Genomic DNA, 18,912 nt, shown 5'->3' on the forward strand with positions numbered 1-18,912 from the left:
ACTGGAATTTGATACAACATTGTAAAATGACTATAACTCAATAAAAAATGTAAAAATTTTTAAAAAATAAAATTATATGTAGTTTTCTTGTATAATTTAAAATTCTTTTCATATGTGTAGCTTTCCCTGTTTTCTCATCTTCAACGTTGTTTAGTTATATCGTTCCACTGCTCTTATCTGGACAGAACTTGCCAAAATTTATCTATTCAATTGTGTTTTTTCCCAAATAATCATTGAGATTTGCTTTTCTGTTAATTATCTGTTTATAACTTTACCTTTTTGTTGATTTGTAAGGGTACTTTGCATATTCCAGCCACTGATCCTTTACATAATATGTACTTGAAATTACCCCTTTTATCTCTGTGGCTTGCCTTATCTATTTGTCTTTTAATGCAAAATTTTTTAATTTTTATAGTCAAATACTTTTATACTGCTTAATAATTTGTGGTGTCTTGTGTATTCAAATATTATAATATATTTGAATTATAAGTTCCTTGAAGGCAGGAACTGTGTGTGATAACTTCTTATTACTGCATGGCTCTTAGTATAGTGTTATACATGTAATAGACATTAAATGAAGAAATGAATTACCTAATATTAAATACTATGGGTAGAGCAGAATATTAACAAATGTTATTAACTAATATTTCTTTTTCTTTTTCGGTTGTTTAGATATAAATTTGCAGCAACCATCAACTGGTGCAAGCTTCATCCACAGCCCTGCAACTATCAAAAAGTTCTTGGATACAACAAACGACATCTCACACTTTTCATTAAAATCAGTTACAACTCGAATAAATCATTCAAAGAAGGCTATTTCCCATCAGATATCAAGTTTTAAACATGCAGATCACACCCTTAGTACAAACCTCAGTCTGCAGGATTTGGAAGTTCCTACAAACAACCATAGTTCTTTAAGCATTAACCAAAACAGTTCTCACAGCAAAGTAAAGGATGTTATCCAGGGCACCATCCAAACAGAAGCAAGAGAGTATAATTTTCAAACCAACAGGTCTGCCCAAGGTTACACACAGTATAAGAATGGACTTGCATCATCACTTACTAGAGCCATCACTATTTTGCCAGAAAAGCCTAGATCGACCAAAATATCAACTTGTGCAGAATCCCCTTGCTTTCTTGGTGTTTCCTGTGTGCCAACCACAGATGGTCACTCCCAGTGTGGACGCTGCCCCTTTGGATATTATGGGGATGGTATCAGTTGCAGAGGTAGTATGAAAATTCTTCAGAAGATACAAAGAAAACTATTTAGTTCACATTTAAGTAATTAAGAAGATATGTTCTTCTATTTATTAATTTCAGTTTACACCATTCAGTTCACTAATTTCTATTTATTTATTATTTGTGTATATTCCCTTCACATTTCAAAAACATTAACAGGTATTTCTGAATTTTTTAATAACATTAATATTAAATAGCATTATAGCTATATAATCCATTATAAATATATTCACTGAGAACATACTGTGTTGTAGGGTCTGTGGAAATACTCTGTATCACTATGTCATATAGTCCACAAGGACCCCAGATATTGAGTGTTATTTTTCCCATTATATAGACAAGAAAGCAGAGCCTTACAGGGCTAACTGACTTTTCTGGCATTAAGCTGCTAGAGATAAAATATAAGATGTGAATAACACTGTGGTCTGAATTGTTTTCAGCTCACAGAGGGCATTTAGCACTTTAAATGACTAATTCTGGCATATTTGCTTATTTGCATAAACTAGGTTACTCTGTAATTCCTCCAGCCTTGAGAATAAAACAAATTGGGAATCACTTTAAATTTGAAAGGAGTGTTCACTTCTTTTCACAATCATCAGCATTGTTTTCTCTGATGCAAGTCAAATTTCTGGCTTTGACAAAGTAGAAGCTACTTTTTGTTGTTGATACTCTTACGTTGTTACTGTTTTGTTTTGTCTGTGTTTTGATTTATTTAAGACCCACTTAAGCAACAGAGCTGTTGGAGTGTTTCTTTGTTCTCCAGAGGAACCTAGAGTTACGGAGAGGAACCTTGTTTTTTCCTTTCTCTATAGGAATAATGATAATAACCTTCAATACTTACATATTTGTAATATAAAACTCATTGTTATTAACAAATAAAACAACCTCATGTATTTCAGTTACCTTAGGAAGTGTTCAATGCCTAATAGTTAGAATATATCAGGTTGTTAGACAAGCTTAAGGAATACGAACCTATAAGCTTATGATGTGTTCCTGGTGTCTTGCTCTTTGTCATTATGACTATCCCTGCCACTCAGCAACATTTACCTAATTAGTATCTGAAATTTCATTGCTCTGGAAAGACTGTAATCCCATTTATGGTTAGCAGCCATCTCCAACATCAGTTTTGCTATGGGAGTTAATTACCACATATGATACATTTTTCTTACACTATCAATCATTTACCTCGGTCATTCTAGTAGTAAAACAAATATAAGCGGAAAAATAATTTTCTGGATATATGTAGTGGTTATAGTTTAATAGCGGTGTCAAAATTTTCAAATTTCAGGAAATTTTACTTTCATTGTAATTAAATCTATGGGCAACGTGCATATAGTGTATTTACAGTTCAGCCTTTCCTTTCCCACTTGATTTTGCAGCCATTTGTAGACATCCATGTGGAAGAAACAGGGAGTGTGTTGCCCCAAACATATGCAAGTGCAGACCTGGCTACAGTGGTTCTAACTGCCAAACTGGTAGGTATAGCATTCATTCGTTTGCATAATGAATTTAATTGATAATTGATATTTCTAAACCATGAATTTTATTTTATACAGCTATATGCCATCCTGATTGCAAAAACCATGGAAAATGTATTAAGCCTAACATTTGTGAATGTGCCCCAGGGTATGGTGGAGCAGCCTGTGATGAAGGTGATAATTCAAAATAAAATTCAAATAATAAAACCAAAATAAAGCAATATTTTCTTTAAAAACTTTTGAAAAGATAATTTAGTTTTACTGTGTACACATTAATATATACTTAATAATGCTGGTGAGGGAGTCTAAGTTTGTTAATGCTTATTAAAAAAAATTTATTTGAAGATTTTGAAAACAAATTTACAAAATCAGAGAGCCAAAGAACAACAGCTTATTCATCCTTGGTAAAAGTATATTTAGAAATAATTTTTTTTTGAGATTTAGTTTTATGGAACCATATCTCTACAAATATTTTAGCTTCAAACAAAGACATCTGCTTATTGAAAAGCTTGTCAAATATGGTTCCAAGGAACTGTTAAATACAAAATAATTAGAAGGTATCAGGTAGTAAGAAGAAACCTAAAAAAAGGTTTTTAAAAACATGTCTACAGCCATGTAATTTTATTGCTTTGGTTGAAATCTTAAGTGGAGAGTTTAAGAAATGGCATTCCTAAAATGGATAATGTTTTCAAGAAACAAATTTGTTATTTTTAAAATAATATTCTAGTAGACTGTACGCAGAGAATTATTAAACTGAGAGCCACGTTAAATGTTTTCATGACCAAGCAAGATACAAATTAATAAATTACAGTAAATATAGAGTTAACTAATAGAAACATTTAATATCAATAGCATAGGGAAATACAGAAGTGTTCTATTTGTAAAGCAGGAATGCATAAGTCCAAGTCTAATTTTTCAGAAGAAACCTAAGATTGTATATTTCCACCCAGTTAACTGAAAGTTTTATAAACCAAAACATGCTGAAGAGTTGTAGGCATTTTCAGAGTGTGAAAATGCCACTTAGTCAATCCCACAGAACTAAATTTCATGCTAAAATAGAACTGAGTTTTCTATAAATTGCTCTTATAAGAAGTTTTTATTACGACTGTGCTTCATAAATAAAAACTGACTTTTTCTTAATTAAGAACTGACTTAACATAGTCTGTGTCCACAGAACACTGTAGACCACCTTGTCAACATGGTGGCACCTGCTTGGCTGGAAATCTCTGCACTTGTCCTTATGGTTTTGTGGGACCAAGATGTGAAACAAGTAAGCAAAGCTCTTTTGCAGTCTAATATAATGAAATTTCTCCTTTGGACAGTTGATTGCTTTAATGCTGACTGAGATAAACCCAAATCCTAGGTAAAAAATATACCTTCATGATTTATTACGATGATTACCATTTTGCATACCACTGGGTGCCAGTACTAAGATAAAGACGCTTGTTCTTAGAAGCAACTATTTTCTTGACCTTATCCATGAACATTTTTTTTGAGATAATAAGGATTCTAATTTGCTGGCTTATATATATATATTGATCTCATTTAATTTACATCTATGATTACTTTCATCAGTAACTAATAATTTTCCCAAATAGCCAACTCCTGTTTACCATTCAGGTCAATGGTTTTCTGGTTTCCCCATCTCTATTAACAACCACAACAGCAAAAATAACTGAAAGTGAAAACTGGAAACCATTTAAAGCCAAAAGATAATTTGTTTTTCTTTTTCTTTTTCTTTCTGATCTTGTTCATTAGATGATGTTATTGGCAGTTATAAGAAAATAGGTAATAGCCAATAATATGACCAATTCCAAGCCTAATTTATCTTTCTTTTATTTTTATCATATGATCTTAGTGGTTTGTAACAAGCACTGTGAAAATGGAGGTGAATGTCTTATACCAGATGTTTGCCAGTGCAAGCCTGGCTGGTATGGACCCACCTGTAGCACAGGTAAAATCAGAAAATTTTTCAATAAATATATTAGTTAAAAGAAATTTAAAATGCACCAGTGTCCTAATACTTGCACCCAAAAGCATAAAAGTAATCTGACAAGTTTTTATTATAAAGTTTTTATTTCAAGAAGATTTTTAAAGCCCTCCCTCTCACTTTCATTCTTTTTCTTCTTGTATTAGGCCAGAGTATATTCCAGCCCGACCAATACTTTCTTTTTTGGCCTTTATTTTTCCCTCATCTATTTGTCTTATGGTGGAGAGAAACATAGCTGTGCTGCATATTCAGGTCTCTTTCAAGTTTTTTTTAAACAGCACAGACATTCTATTTCATTAAACATTCATGCAATTCTAAGAGTTAAGTGGACATCATAACACAGTATTTATTTATTTACACAGTATTAGGGTTACTTCTTTGGCAGTGTGGTGTTTGCAATTATCTCTGTTTAATTTAATCCACTGTAATCTAATGACTTTTCTCAACATAAATTTAATTCAACATTTACAGCTTGACAACTATGTGTGAAGCACGATGCAAGGGGAAACAAAGATCAGTTTGATTTTTGCCCCAATTTCAAATAGATCATTAGTGAAGGGGACATGGACACAACTATAGAAAAGACTGTGAAACAAGTTGAGTTACAATAAGTAATATAATAATTGCACAGTTCCTTGGAAGCAGACAAAAGAGAGATTAATTCTAGCAAGTGCAGTTTGGAAGAAAATTGTGTAGACTTTGGAGAATTGGTAAAATCTGGGTTGAAAAATGGTATGGAGGGTGACTTTCAAAGTGGAAGAAAGGTAAAGAAGGAAAAACAAAGAATGTTGTTGAGTGTGGTACGACTTGAGTTCAGTGTTCATATTTGACTTGGGAAGTAGACATAAAGAGGTACATGTGGCCACATGTATTTGAGCAGATTACACATTATCCTGCTTGTGCTGTTGAATTGCCTTCTCCTAACTTCCAATCATTTTTTCCAGCTTACCAAGGGCATTCTGAATTCTAATCATAGCCTCCACACTCTTGGCTTAGTAATATTTGTAAACTTAATGAACAGAATTGCAAAGCTATTAACCAGTTATTTCACCCCTCTTATGTTTGGCAAAGTCTAATTAATTATAGGTTATGGATTTTACTTGCAGTAAAAATAAAATATTTCATTATGCACCATTTTGTACTTCAGTGCAGCTTTCATTTTTTAAATAATAAAACTTTTATGGTCTTTCTCCCTCCTGCTGTTCATTAGCTTTGTGTGACCCCATTTGCCTCAATGGTGGTTCCTGTAACAAGCCAAACACTTGCCTCTGTCCAAATGGATTCTTTGGTGCACGGTGTCAAAATGGTAATTATTCTTTCTTTATAAACATAAAGGCAAAGGGAAAGTTAGACGTAAACAGAGCTCTGACAAGTTTCAAGGAGGAAGATGCTATTTCTTCTATTTCTTGTGATGTTGCAGTCTTGGTCACCAAATGATTAGCTCATAGAAATACATGAGTTATTATGCAAAATGTTTATTTATTCAACATACGTTGAATAAAAAACCTTGTCACAACCATAGCACATTTGTAGGACCAAGTTGTTGAAACAAATAAGCAAAGTTCTCTTGCGGTCTTTCATGTGAAATGGTGTCATTTTTGCTGCCCTCTCAGCAAAAATGTTTGATTTACAGTCAGTCTAATGTCCACTGTTATCTAATGTGCTTTCCTGACTTTAGTTTCACTAAACATTTATGAAGAGTCAGCTGTGCACAGAACTATGCAAGGAGATAGGGGGACGTAAAGATGCATCATTTTTCCCCTTCACGGACTGTTATTTTAACACTTTCCCTCATAAAGTTAATGCTACAGATTTTATTTTGTTTTGTTTCGTTTTTTCCAGAATATGAACATGACCTGATGTTGAACACATAGGCATGAATTAATGCCAATAAATGAAATTTAAAATGTATTTTCTGCATCTTCATACTTTTGAGTTTATGCAAACTAGAATAGACTTTTAGTATAAAACATACCAGAATATGTATAATTTAAATTCTAAAATATGTACTTTCTATGTCATGTTATACTTTGATTTGCAATCCTTTTTTATTAACTTGGAGGTTGGCTAGGATTCTGACATTAAAACTGAGGTGAAGAAACCATCACTCTAATACTAGGCATGCAGACATACGAAATGAGTTCCTCGAATTCAGATTTCTGTTAAGAAACTAGTTTGCAAAAACGGGAAGACTAAATTAAGACAAATCTTGAAAACCAGGAGACTACGACTAAATCCACGTTTAAGAGTTTTAGGTAGGGTTTTGAGTGGAGAACATAAAGAGGAAAATAAAAAGCTTATGCCTCTCATGCTATTTGCAGTAGATGTAAGTATAGTAAGAAAAATTCTCTAAAATTTATATGCCAACTATACAACTGGGTAAAGGAGGGACTCTAAATTACTAAATTGAACTAAAAGTTATCTATTGAACAGATGTCATGTTACAGTTTTTGGAACTAGCAGTCTCTGAAGTTTCCTAGTTGGCATAGATGTTGAAAATTTACTTATAGTCTCCAGGCCTCAGGCTTCTTAACTTTCAAGTTTGAGCTAGACAGTTGCTGTGAAGTGCAAATGAGACAAACAAGAGGACCACCTGCACACACAGTCAGCACATGGCTAGCTAGCATTAAGTAATGGTACTATTGTCATGTAAGACATGTTACAGAAAAGAGCAGAAGACATAAAAATATTATTTTTATTCTTATTAGATTACATTCTCTTGTGAGCCCAAAAGCTGGGAAGGGAAGATGCTATACACATCGAAAGCCATTGAATAACATTAGGCAGAGTATGGTTAAAAGTCAGTATGAGGAGAATATTCTGTGGGTTCTACTGGGTTTCAAAAGAGAAAGATAGCATTTGAGCTGTAAACATCGTGAAAGAGATAAACCACTCTGTGAATAAGCAAAGATTAAAACGTGTGTCTGAAGAGCTTCCAAGTTCCTTCATCCATTTGCCATGAGCCCTTTCCATATGGAACATGAGGCTGGATAACAGCTCACTTTGGAGTTTGATGGAAGATCCATCTGAGGCTAGAAAATCTCATAAATATATGTGTGAAGGTGGACTTTCTCCTGAACCTCCTTTTTCTAAAATGGGATCGGGGTGGGTATGACCAAGCCTAAGTTTATATGTCATTTCTCTGTATTACTTATATACTTTTTTGTATAAATGTAGTATTTATCTCACACGCAAGTTTTGTAGCGTAGATGAGTATTAATTATAACAATGTTACTCACTGTAAACAAGTCTTTTGTTCTTTTTTTGTTTTTTAGTTTTAAATTTCTAACCATGGTATTTCCTATGATGTTTCTGTAATGAAAAGAATACATTTTTTCCTAAAATAATCTCAACAGAAATAATCTTAAATCATATAAAGATTATGAAACAGAAGATAGAGCTTTTCCCAGTAATAAAAAATATAAAAATGCCAGAGAAAGTAGATTCAAAAGGCTCGGTCTAAAATAGTAGAAATCATTCATTTCCTAAAATCATTCAGTTATGTTGTCTTTGTACATAAAGCGCTACATTGTTTTCATTTATAAATCCATTAGAAATCAGTTGAATTTTTCTTACAATGTTTAGAAATTTTAAAAGCAGCTATTAAAAACAGGTCTAATTTAACAGGAAGCCCATCTACAAAGGCCTTATTACCAAAACCAGTTAACCTGACATTCACTTTAAAAATACAAACTAAAATCCATCTAATTATCATTTAAGGAAAAATTAAATTTAAAAATTTCTAGGCAGGTTTGCCTATGTATTATTATTTTTAAAATAACTGCATATAATTGTCATATTGGGAAGAGGCATGAAGCAATAAAAATCCTCTCATAAAAGATAACAAAAATTAGCTTGTGAACTCTATGGAACAGAATCATGTATGTAGAAAATACAAGTACAGTGTTTTCAAGATTATTCAAAAACTATTCTTAACAAAGCCAAGGATTTATTGTTTAAAAGATTTTTTGCCAAGCATTCACAGGAACAAGTCACATAAAAAGCTCTGCCTTCATGACCTCAGTAAGTATTCAAAAGTTCACTTTAAAGTATTTACTGAACATCACGTGACTGATTGCTGAGTTTTTCTAATTTCCAGTAGGAACAGATATTCTTATTTTGAGCTAAGTTTTGACTTATTTTCTTGGTTTTTCCCATATCATTTCACTTTTTACTTCAAAGTACAGTTTAAAAAAAGATAAGGTGCATAATATATGCACTATAATACCGAAGTCTCTATTGGTTATGAACACTTCACCAATACATTTCAGGTTGTGCTAACCTACTAGCAAATCACAGCTGTAAGCATTATATTTTGTGGTTTAGAAAAGACAGTTTTAATGACTTGCAGTTGTGATGTTTTAATTTAATAGCACATTTCTCTGCCTTATGGCCCCATAGATAACAAGCACACGATACAATATATAATATATAATAATTGCATAGCTGATATTCACAGACTGCTGCCATGTGTTCTTTTAGCTATCTGTCATCCTCCCTGTAAGAATGGTGGTCACTGCATGAGAAATAATGTGTGCACCTGTCCTGAAGGATACACTGGTAGGAGATGCCAAAAAAGTAAGACACCATTAAATGTATTTGCCAACTACCAGTAAAGCAAACATATTAAGTAGAAAAACTATTGCTATTCAAGGGCTCACATTTCATCCTTTTACCTTAAGGTATCTGTGATCCCATGTGCATGAATGGAGGGAAATGTATGGGACCAAATCTTTGCTCTTGTCCTTCTGGTTGGAGAGGGAAACAGTGCAACACACGTAAGAGGAGTATTCTTTAAATGCTAAAGCCTACATGGGAATGTAAAGCAGAGTTTAAAACAAAGAGCATTTTCCTTATTTTTTGTTGCTTGTTTTTTTCTTACTTGTTTCTAATTTACAAGATACCTTTTTGAAACAGGAAGAGTAAAATGCCGAGTCATTCTGCCAAGTTAGCAGAGGTAGAGAAGGTGCTGTACTTTCTAGTCTGTTCACTACAGTTGCCAGGATAAATGACAAGTCTTCAAGTTCTGGTCTCTCAGTCTTAAGTAGAAGTCAGGGCAAGGTTTTTTAAAAAATTACTGGTTCCTTGGCCCCTTCTCAGACCAGCCAAAGCAGAACCTCCTCTGATGGGGTGCTTTCGATTCTTGCTAGTTTTTGAGATAATGGTAGCTCTCCTCATTCAAATGTTTCATGTATTTCCTTTTTTATAAATTATTATTTAAAATTACTAGCTAACATAATGTATTGGTCAAAGTGTAAAATGAGATGCAGTATAAAAGTTCAACAATTGGGGAAAAAGTAAATCATAATATGTTTGATCAATGGAACATTATACAACCATTAAAATCACGTTGAGAATAAGTAGTGACAATACAAAGTGTCCTTGATAAAATGTTAAAGGAAGAGATCCTTAGTTAAGTAATTTTTAACTATTTCTCTTTCTTTAATGGAAATTTTTATGGTTTGTGATAGGATTTGACTAGTGAATTTTTAACTTGTTTATGTTTCTGTTTGCAGCTATCTGCTTCCAGAAATGTAAAAACGGTGGCGAGTGTATTGCTCCTAGCGTATGCCATTGTCCTCCCACATGGGAAGGAGCGCAGTGTCAGACACGTAAGCCTACAGCATTTGTTTTCTACTCTATGTTCTGAACTTGAATCTATCATAATTATTGAACAAAATATAGCTTTAGCTAAAATCTATAAGGGCAAATAAATCCCAGTATGCTGATCCACTTTTTAAAAGTTTTAGAAATAAAAGGGTATCTTAACACTTCTTTTTTTCCATTTTTTTCTCCCTCTTTTTTTTTGGGGTGTGGGGAGCATAATCAGATTGATTGATTGATTGGTTGATTGATTTAATGGAGGTACTGGGGATGGAACCCAGGATCTCGTGCATGCTAGGCATGCACTCTACCACCAAGCTATGCCCACCCCCCTCTTATGTATTTCTATACCCCCTTAAAAGAAGAAAGTATATTAATATTTTGTGTGACACAGTTAATTCCAAATTATAGCCTGTGGGTTGCCACTGAAGTTCTTTTAGGTGGGCTAAAGAAGATTTTTTTTTTCATTTAAAAAAACTTTATTTTTCTTCTAGTATTATTGCCGTATAATTGACATTTGGCACTGTTAAGGTATACAGCCTAATGATTTGACTTACATAAATCATATGTTTGCATAAACCACAGTAAGTTTAGTGAACATCCATCATCTCATATAGATACAAAATTAAAGAAATAGAACAACGTATTTTTTCCTTGTGATGAGAGCTCTTATGATTTATTCTCTTAAAATTTTCATATATAATATACAACACTGTTGATTGTATTTATTGTGTTGTACATTATACTCCTAGTAATTATTTAACTTATAATTAAAAGTTTGTACCTTTTGAGTACTTTCATCTAAGGGAGAATTGGATGAAAAAGGTTTTAACACACAGTTTAAATATTATTTATATTATAAGGTAAGGATATAGCTATCATGGGATCATAGAAAATAAGAAAAACTTTAAAAAATTAATTCATTCCAAATTCCACCACCCATAACTAGTTTCTGCTTTGATAGTAGCATTTTAGTATATTTCTATTCAGTTTTAGTCATGAATTTTTACATAGATGAGATTTCAGGGTATAGAGGAAAATCAAATTTTAAGCAGTTCTGAAATTTATGAAAACTTGAAATAATATGTGAAAATATTAGCAAAGATTGACCTCATGAGAAAAACTGAAAATCTCCTCAAAATATTTTCAAATGATCAATAATTACATATCAAAGCTTGTGATCCAAGTAAGTGAATTGTAAACTGAAATTACACAGTTGTAAAAAGATCATACCTTAAAAAAAAAAAGACCATGCCTTATTACTAGAAATACCTGCCCTGCTTTTCAGTGTCTTATGAACTATACTTGTTTCCATGTATCAAAGATTTTGCATGTAATTTTAATGACTCAGACTTTATTTTGTTAGTAATTGCTATTATAATTTATACATTCCTCATCCTAGGAAAATATTTTCAAAGGGTCCATTGAATACTAGTACTCACATAAGAAATATATGTTCAAAATCAACAATTCTCATTGGAAGTTAGATATGATAAAATGCTAGAAAAAAGAGCTATCAGCCTCAATTTAATCTACTCACTCTGGAGAGGTCTGTGTGGACCATGAGAGAGAATGATGAGCTGCTAAAAGCATACTAATGTGGAAATATGCTCCAATGATTGTGAATTGAGTTACCCTGAGCACAGCCTAAAGATGTACACCTATTTTTGCACCTTGTAGCACGTTTATGTGAATCTTAAAAGTCCCCTTCCTCAGAATTCTTTACTTCCAATTGTCTGAGAACTGCCTAAACTTTGATGACATTATTTTACAAGAAGTATTACTGCCATCTTCTGGAAAATTGTTGTAATAAATATTTAAATTTATGATGTCTGTGATGTGAATGGTGCTTCCTTACCTGTGGAACCTTGTTCACTACACAACCTGCTCAGTCATTAACAACAGCCCTGATGAAAACATACCTTTCATTGTTGTATTTATACCAAAAGGAATATTATTCTTGAATTATACAATCTTCCATTATGAGTTATTGAAACATAACTACATAACTCTCCCATGAAAAATAACTGCATTGTATATAATTTTATATTATGTCTATTTTTACTCAATATTACTTGAAAGCATTTTACATGTCCTTAAAAACATAATTTTAAATGATATATTAAGTTCCATAATATAAACAGTATAATTCACTTGATCTTTCCCCTCATGTTGAACATTTCAGTTACTTACAAATTACTATTATTATTATGAGTATTTTTTTCTCTACAGGTGGGTAGGTAGATAGATGATGAAAGGAAGGAAGGAAAAGAAAGAAGGAGAGGAAAGGAAAGGAAGAAAGAAAGAAAAAAGAAAGGGAAAAAATTGAGATAGATGAAAGATAAGTAAGTATTGAGATACATACTGAAATAAATAATTTTAAATTTTTATTTGGAGAGATTTTAAAGAAGAAATTCCTAGTACAAACAGTGTGAAAATCTTTAGGAAACTTCCAATAGAGCTGTTTTACATTAAACTTTCTCCATAAAGGAAGTTTATGGTATAAAATAAAATTATCTGTTTTTCCATACACTGGTCAATACTGAATTGTCTCTTAAATTTTTGCTTAAAAATGTTTATTAAAAAGCAATTATGAAAGCTACCTTATGTTACTGATTTGAATCTTCTAGGAAATCAAATATATATTTTTTAAATTAAATGTAGCCAATGAAAATTTTGTTTGCTTTAATAATATCCTCATAGAATAGTGAAACTGTTGTGTTGAGTTTGGGGTGTTTTGTCTTTTGAAGTGTGTGTGTATGTGTGTGTTTGAGCTGCTTGCAGAAATAAAGGAGTGTAATTGGTCATTAACAGATTCTTATGACTATTGTTTATAGCCGAGCTATCAGATCACTGGAATAGAATATGTCACAAGCATTTATGTCAAAAGATTGTAACTATAAAAATTTGCGTATTATAGCAATTTGCAATCAAAAGTGTCTTTATGGAGGCAGATGTGTACTCCCCAACATATGTTCTTGCCGCCCTGGATATTCCGGAGTCAAATGTGAAAAGAAAATACAGGTATTTTACATTTTAAACAAAACATATGTTACATATTGACATCTGACATTTACTCAGATATTCTACTTAGTAATTCATACCTATCTGTTAACGTTTTATTTTCTTTTATTTCCACAAAGGAAAACATACAAGGTTTTACTATTTGCCTCTAAAACCAAAATGCTATTGTTTTTGCGTCATTATAGTTATCTTATTGTTCAAAATTTTGATGTGCACTTAAGGAATGTCACTGTGCAGATACAGCCATCAAATGTAATGCAGTATTTCATGGTACCAGGGTTGAAAGAGAGCAATAATCTCATAATATGGATTTAACACACGAATAATTTATATTTAGTCAAATACTTGATAAAAAGATTACCTTTAGTGTCCTCAAAAAAAAAAGTTCACTACTTTTAGATCAGTGAATCACTACTTCATTGATTTAGAGGGTGGAGGGTGTCTAAACATTTTTGGTGGATTCTATGCCACTGAAGTCTTGAATATCCTCATTCTTTTCCCTGATACTAGTTCTTTCTCTTCATTTACTCTCTATTAAAATCCATTTCAGGGATAAAAGCTCTTCACATCATTAGAATTAGGATTTATTTGTATTTCAGAAATCAAGAAACCAAAGGAAGAACAAGAGCTTAGAGTTTCTGAAATTGTCCCACACTTACTAGTAAGGCCAGTGCTGTATAAATACCTATTTTAAAAGTTTCTGTGATCATATTTGTACTTATAAAACGAAACTGAATTTTTTAGGTCTCCAATCTTGAATTCCTATCAACAGCCAAGATTTTTTTCAGCCCTAATCCTATACACACCAAGGTGGCTCTAACAATCAACAATCACACACACACACACCAAAAAAATGCAATAGAACTCTCCAGAAGTTCTTAAACTGTATTAAATTTAATTTTAAAAGCAATTATATGCTATTTAGCACTTCAAAAAACTCAGTGGTCATGCATATCAAAGTTTGCTGGAGTATTAAAATTTCAAAAATGATAAGGAATTTTCTTCCTGAAGCAAGATACTGAATCAGTCTGGCTTAGAGGCAAAGTGCATATATTTATGTTTTTCTCCTAGCACTGGTGTTCATCCTGGAAGAATATGGCCCCCATTTTGTAGGGGGAAGAAATGATCATAATAGTACTATAGTTTGAAAACCAGGAAACAGAATTTATTGAGTAACTATTTGATCAGCTATTAAGAAAAAATAAACATAAAAGTTTGAGTTTCCTAGGTTTGAAGGCAGCCTAAATATATTTTATTTTATTTGAGATTTTTATGGCACAGAAAACCCTATCACCTCAAAAGCTTTCAACTCCACTTTGACATACTAAACTAGGTTACTTCTCTATATTCTATTTTTATGTATTCCTTTACTGTCTGAATCCTTCCTCATATGATTAATAGGAGATCATCTTCATCCCCATTCATGTTGCTTCTGAGACTGCAACTGGAACCACATTAAGGAAAGAAAGAACAGAAAGTCATGGGGAAAGAAAAAGAAAACAAAACAAAAAGACTAGCTCAAGGACCATATGTCCTGCTTTACTGTAACCTGCTCTCCCAAGTTCTTATGGATTGCTAGAATTTCAATGAAAAAGACAGAGAATTACTGACTAGAAAAAAAAAGACAGAAAGAGGAAATAAAAAGGGGAAAGGAGGTGGTAAAGAGAGTGGGTTGATAAACAGCTTTGAGTGGCTTCATAACTTGCTGACTAGATGCTAAGTTCATTTATCATATCCCTGCCACTTGTTTGCTGTGACCTTGAGCAAGGTATTGAACCCCTGAGCCTCAATTTTTTCATCTATAATATGGGGCTAATAATAATACCTAATCATAGGGTTATAAGGATTAAATATGTTAATATATGGGAAGTACCTAGAATGCAGAAAACACTATGTACTTTGTTATTGGTGGTGACACTGAATAGAGGAATAGAGACGTGGAGAAGGAAACAGATGGGCAAAGAGACTTGCAATGCATTTTGAATATGTAAAGTCTATTCCTGAAGGATACCAGACAAAAAAGTTATTCTTTTATTGAGCATGGATGTTTCTTGAATGTAACCCTTTGCCAAGATGGAATCATGTAGTATCCAAGCTCCATTCAGTCACAACTGCTGTGATGTTTAAATACTGATTAGATCTCAATTTTATGAAAGCAGTACTTCGTCTCTAGTGCCGAACATAGAACCAAAAAAGCTTTATGTATCATGTCGGGGGGAGGCAGCAAATAATGAGTCAGAGTTAAATTGTTTTCTAATATCTTTGAAATTTGATTTCTCTCTTCCTACTACAGATAAAACGCCAATAGCAAGTATATGAATTACAGACCTGTATCTTAAGAACATAAATTTTTATTCAGAAAAAGTTGAAAATAACTACTTGAAATTTATCTGGACATCATTTTTGAAACTATTTTAAAGACTGAGGAAACTAATAAAAATATAGAATGGTCTTAGTTATCACTGTTAGAGAAAAGCAAAGAAGGAATCCAGATCATCGAAATTTTACTTTGAAATATGATTTAATATTTACATACTGAGATGATGTTTCTGATATTCCCAACATTCATAATATTTAATAAACTGAATATTTTCCCAGTCCTTCCTGTGATGGTGTATTTACTTATTATCAGGATCAGTCAACATAACAGAAGCCACTTGATGTACCCAGATATAAAGTGTTAATGCGGAATTAGGAACTCTCAAGACTGTTGGAAGTGCTGGGAGCGGGGATGGGGGAGGACAGGGTAGAGTTCAGGAAAGCACCTGCTGAAGGTCAGAGAGGTTGAGAGTGAAGATGTCAGCCTAAAGCACCAAACAGGGGCTTTTCAGTTTTTCTGGAGCTGCTGCAATACTTGTGAATCTTTGATAACTACCACCAGAGTAGGTCATCATAAAAAAAAATTGCAGGAAAGCCACTGTGAATCTTTCACCTATCCAAGTATCCACCTGCAAACACCTCTGAAAAAAATAATGGCTTCCTATTCATTTCCATCTTCTAACTCTCTAGAAAGCTTTTTTCATTGGTAAACTCTAACCCCAAATCACAGAGAGAAGGGGATTCTGGAAAATGCAGTTCCCAGCCTTAGAAGGAAGTGACAGTGGTGCCAAGGGGACAAAAGTGAGCTAACACAAGATACACTAAACATTCTGCATCTTATTGCTTTGGACTATATTCCAGAGAGTAAAGCCATTACTTTTTAGCGATAAAAATACCATATTTAGCTTTGTCTTTGTTTTTCCTATTTTTTCTGCTGTTCTGACCTGTACCACTTCAGGACAAGGTGGAAGAAATAATGAAATTTGGGGTTTTAAAAGACTTACTTGGTCATTATGCTTATGTGTAAAAAGATACTGAAAACGTCCATTCTATCTATCCATTCTTTTGGTACCATGATCTGTTTTGGTGCAGAAGCAAGAGAGAAGCTATCACAAAATCAAATCCTTCTACAAATATCAAAAAGAGAAGTGGATGCTTAATAAAGGAAAAATTAAATTACATGAATTGTTGAGTAAGTGGGAATGTCAACAAGGAATACACAAATAATAGAAAGATCTGTCTCAGAGATGCAAATAACCATATGTTAACTACAGTTATAAAACTTCCTTTTCTTTACTGTCTTATATTTGACCTCAAATTTTTCATTCATCTTTTTCAAAAAACATTTTGCTTTCATTTGAACATACCTATTTTATTTTATTTATTTATTTTGTTGTTTTTTTAATTGAAGTATAGTCAGTTTACAATGTTGTGTCAATTTCTGGTGTACAGCACAATATTTCAGTCATAAATGGATATACATGTATTTGTTTTCATACTCTTTTTTACCATAAGTTACTACAAGATATCAAATATAGTCCCCTGTGCTATACAGTATAAACTCGTTTATCTATTTTATATATACCAGTCAGTATCTGCAAATCTTGATCTCGCAGTTTATCCCTTACCCACCCCTTCCCCTCTGGTAACCATAAGTTTGCTTTCTATGTCTGTGAGTCTGTGTCTGTTTTATACATAAGTTCATTTGTCTTTTTTTTTTCTTTCTATTTTTTTTTTTTAGATTCCACATATAAGTGATATCATATGGTATTTTTCTTTCTCTTTCTGGCTTACTTCACTTAGAATGACATTCTCCAGGGCCATCCATGTTGCTGCAAATGGCATTATTTTATTTTTTTTTACAGCTGAGTAGTATTCCATTGTATAAATATACCACAACTTTCTTTATCCAGTCACCTGTCGATGGACATTTGGGTTGCTTCTATGTCTTGGCTATTGTAAATAGTGCTGCTATGAACACTGGGTGCAGATGTCTTTTTGAATTAAGGATCCCTCAGGAAATATGCCCAAGAGTGGGATTGCTGGATCATATGGTAAATCTATTTTTAGTTTTTTGATGACTCTCCATACTGTTTTCCACAGTGGCTGCACCAAACTCTATTCCCACCAACAGTGTAGGAGGGCTCCCTTTTCTACACAGCCTCTCCAGCATTCATCAGTTTGTAGACTTTTGAATGATAAACATACCTATTTTAAATCATATGTCTACAAATTTTGTTTCGTTCATTTAAGTGGGAAGACTAAGCATTCTTAAGCTATGTCTAAAGTGTAAGATAAAGTAAGAAATTATTAGAATAAAATTACTGCTAACTTTGACAAGAATCAGTTTTAAGTAATAGCATTCAGTGTCAGAATTAAAGAGAATTATTTCATATTTGCTGAAATGTAGTTTTAAGGAATCATTTAAGAAAATACAACGTTTCACTGTTTTATTTTGTTACCAACAATATAGAAATAAAAATGTAAAAAAACCTTGACAATTAGTGTGTACTTAAATTTTTAAGCTCTTGTGAAAATATGAGTACTTGAAATTAAAAAGTACTCTAAATAAAGTAAATACTTTTCAAAGTCAATAATTAGAATTGAAATTCCTACAAAAAGTCATAATGAAATAGATATAATTTTATATCCATTTCTCCCTCCTTGACTCAGTACACAACATTGCAATTTTACCAGTAGCCTTACTAAGTTGATTTTTAATGTATACTTTTTATGGTTAAAAAGTTATAACAGCTCAAGGATTTATTCTGAAATGTCTACACCAATACTTAAAATCTTCATAAATATTTCCTAGATCCTCACCAAGAATCTCAAACTACAATTAAATTATTAATCAGTAGGCTATCCATTTATAATAGATTTAATGGACCTGTGTATGCTAATAATGAAGAAACGCTATGGTTTATGGTTTACAGATATTATATAAAAGCACTCCTTATGAAAGCTAACTGACTCATGCAAATGGAAGTAATGTTTTAGAAATATAATGTGAGTTTTTAAAAGGAAGTAATTTGATAAATTTATGGAGAATAAATTTAACTTTTTTCTTATTTCTTGGTGATATTTGCACCTATTAACTTGAAAATTTTTTATCCAAAATCTGTTGGAAAAATATGTTGAAGATAATGATTGCAAATTTAAGCAAAAATACTATGTGTAATTTTCAATGTTTACCTTATAAATCATTTTTTGAAAAGAATTCAGATCATTGACCTTGTTTAACATGCTTGGCTATTT

General features: G+C 32.4%; 1 protein-coding gene across 1 annotated transcript in view; it reads left to right on the forward strand.

Annotated features, from left to right (window-relative positions):
• The window catches only part of VWDE (von Willebrand factor D and EGF domains), a 57,146-nt gene extending 43,163 nt beyond the window's left edge, over positions 1-13,983 (forward strand). The window contains exons 21-30 of the mRNA XM_032483933.1: positions 673-1,227; positions 2,619-2,714; positions 2,796-2,891; positions 3,892-3,987; positions 4,576-4,671; positions 5,918-6,013; positions 9,190-9,285; positions 9,390-9,485; positions 10,224-10,319; positions 13,232-13,983. Of these exons, the coding sequence (XP_032339824.1) occupies positions 673-1,227; positions 2,619-2,714; positions 2,796-2,891; positions 3,892-3,987; positions 4,576-4,671; positions 5,918-6,013; positions 9,190-9,285; positions 9,390-9,485; positions 10,224-10,319; positions 13,232-13,374 (1,466 nt within the window). The 3' untranslated portion in view covers positions 13,375-13,983. The remainder of the gene's footprint in view (positions 1-672; positions 1,228-2,618; positions 2,715-2,795; positions 2,892-3,891; positions 3,988-4,575; positions 4,672-5,917; positions 6,014-9,189; positions 9,286-9,389; positions 9,486-10,223; positions 10,320-13,231) is intronic.
• Positions 13,984-18,912: the final 4,929 nt, after the last annotated feature.

This window comes from Camelus ferus, chromosome 7 (genome assembly GCF_009834535.1).
Source record: "Camelus ferus isolate YT-003-E chromosome 7, BCGSAC_Cfer_1.0, whole genome shotgun sequence".
Classification (NCBI taxonomy): Eukaryota; Metazoa; Chordata; class Mammalia; order Artiodactyla; family Camelidae; genus Camelus; species Camelus ferus.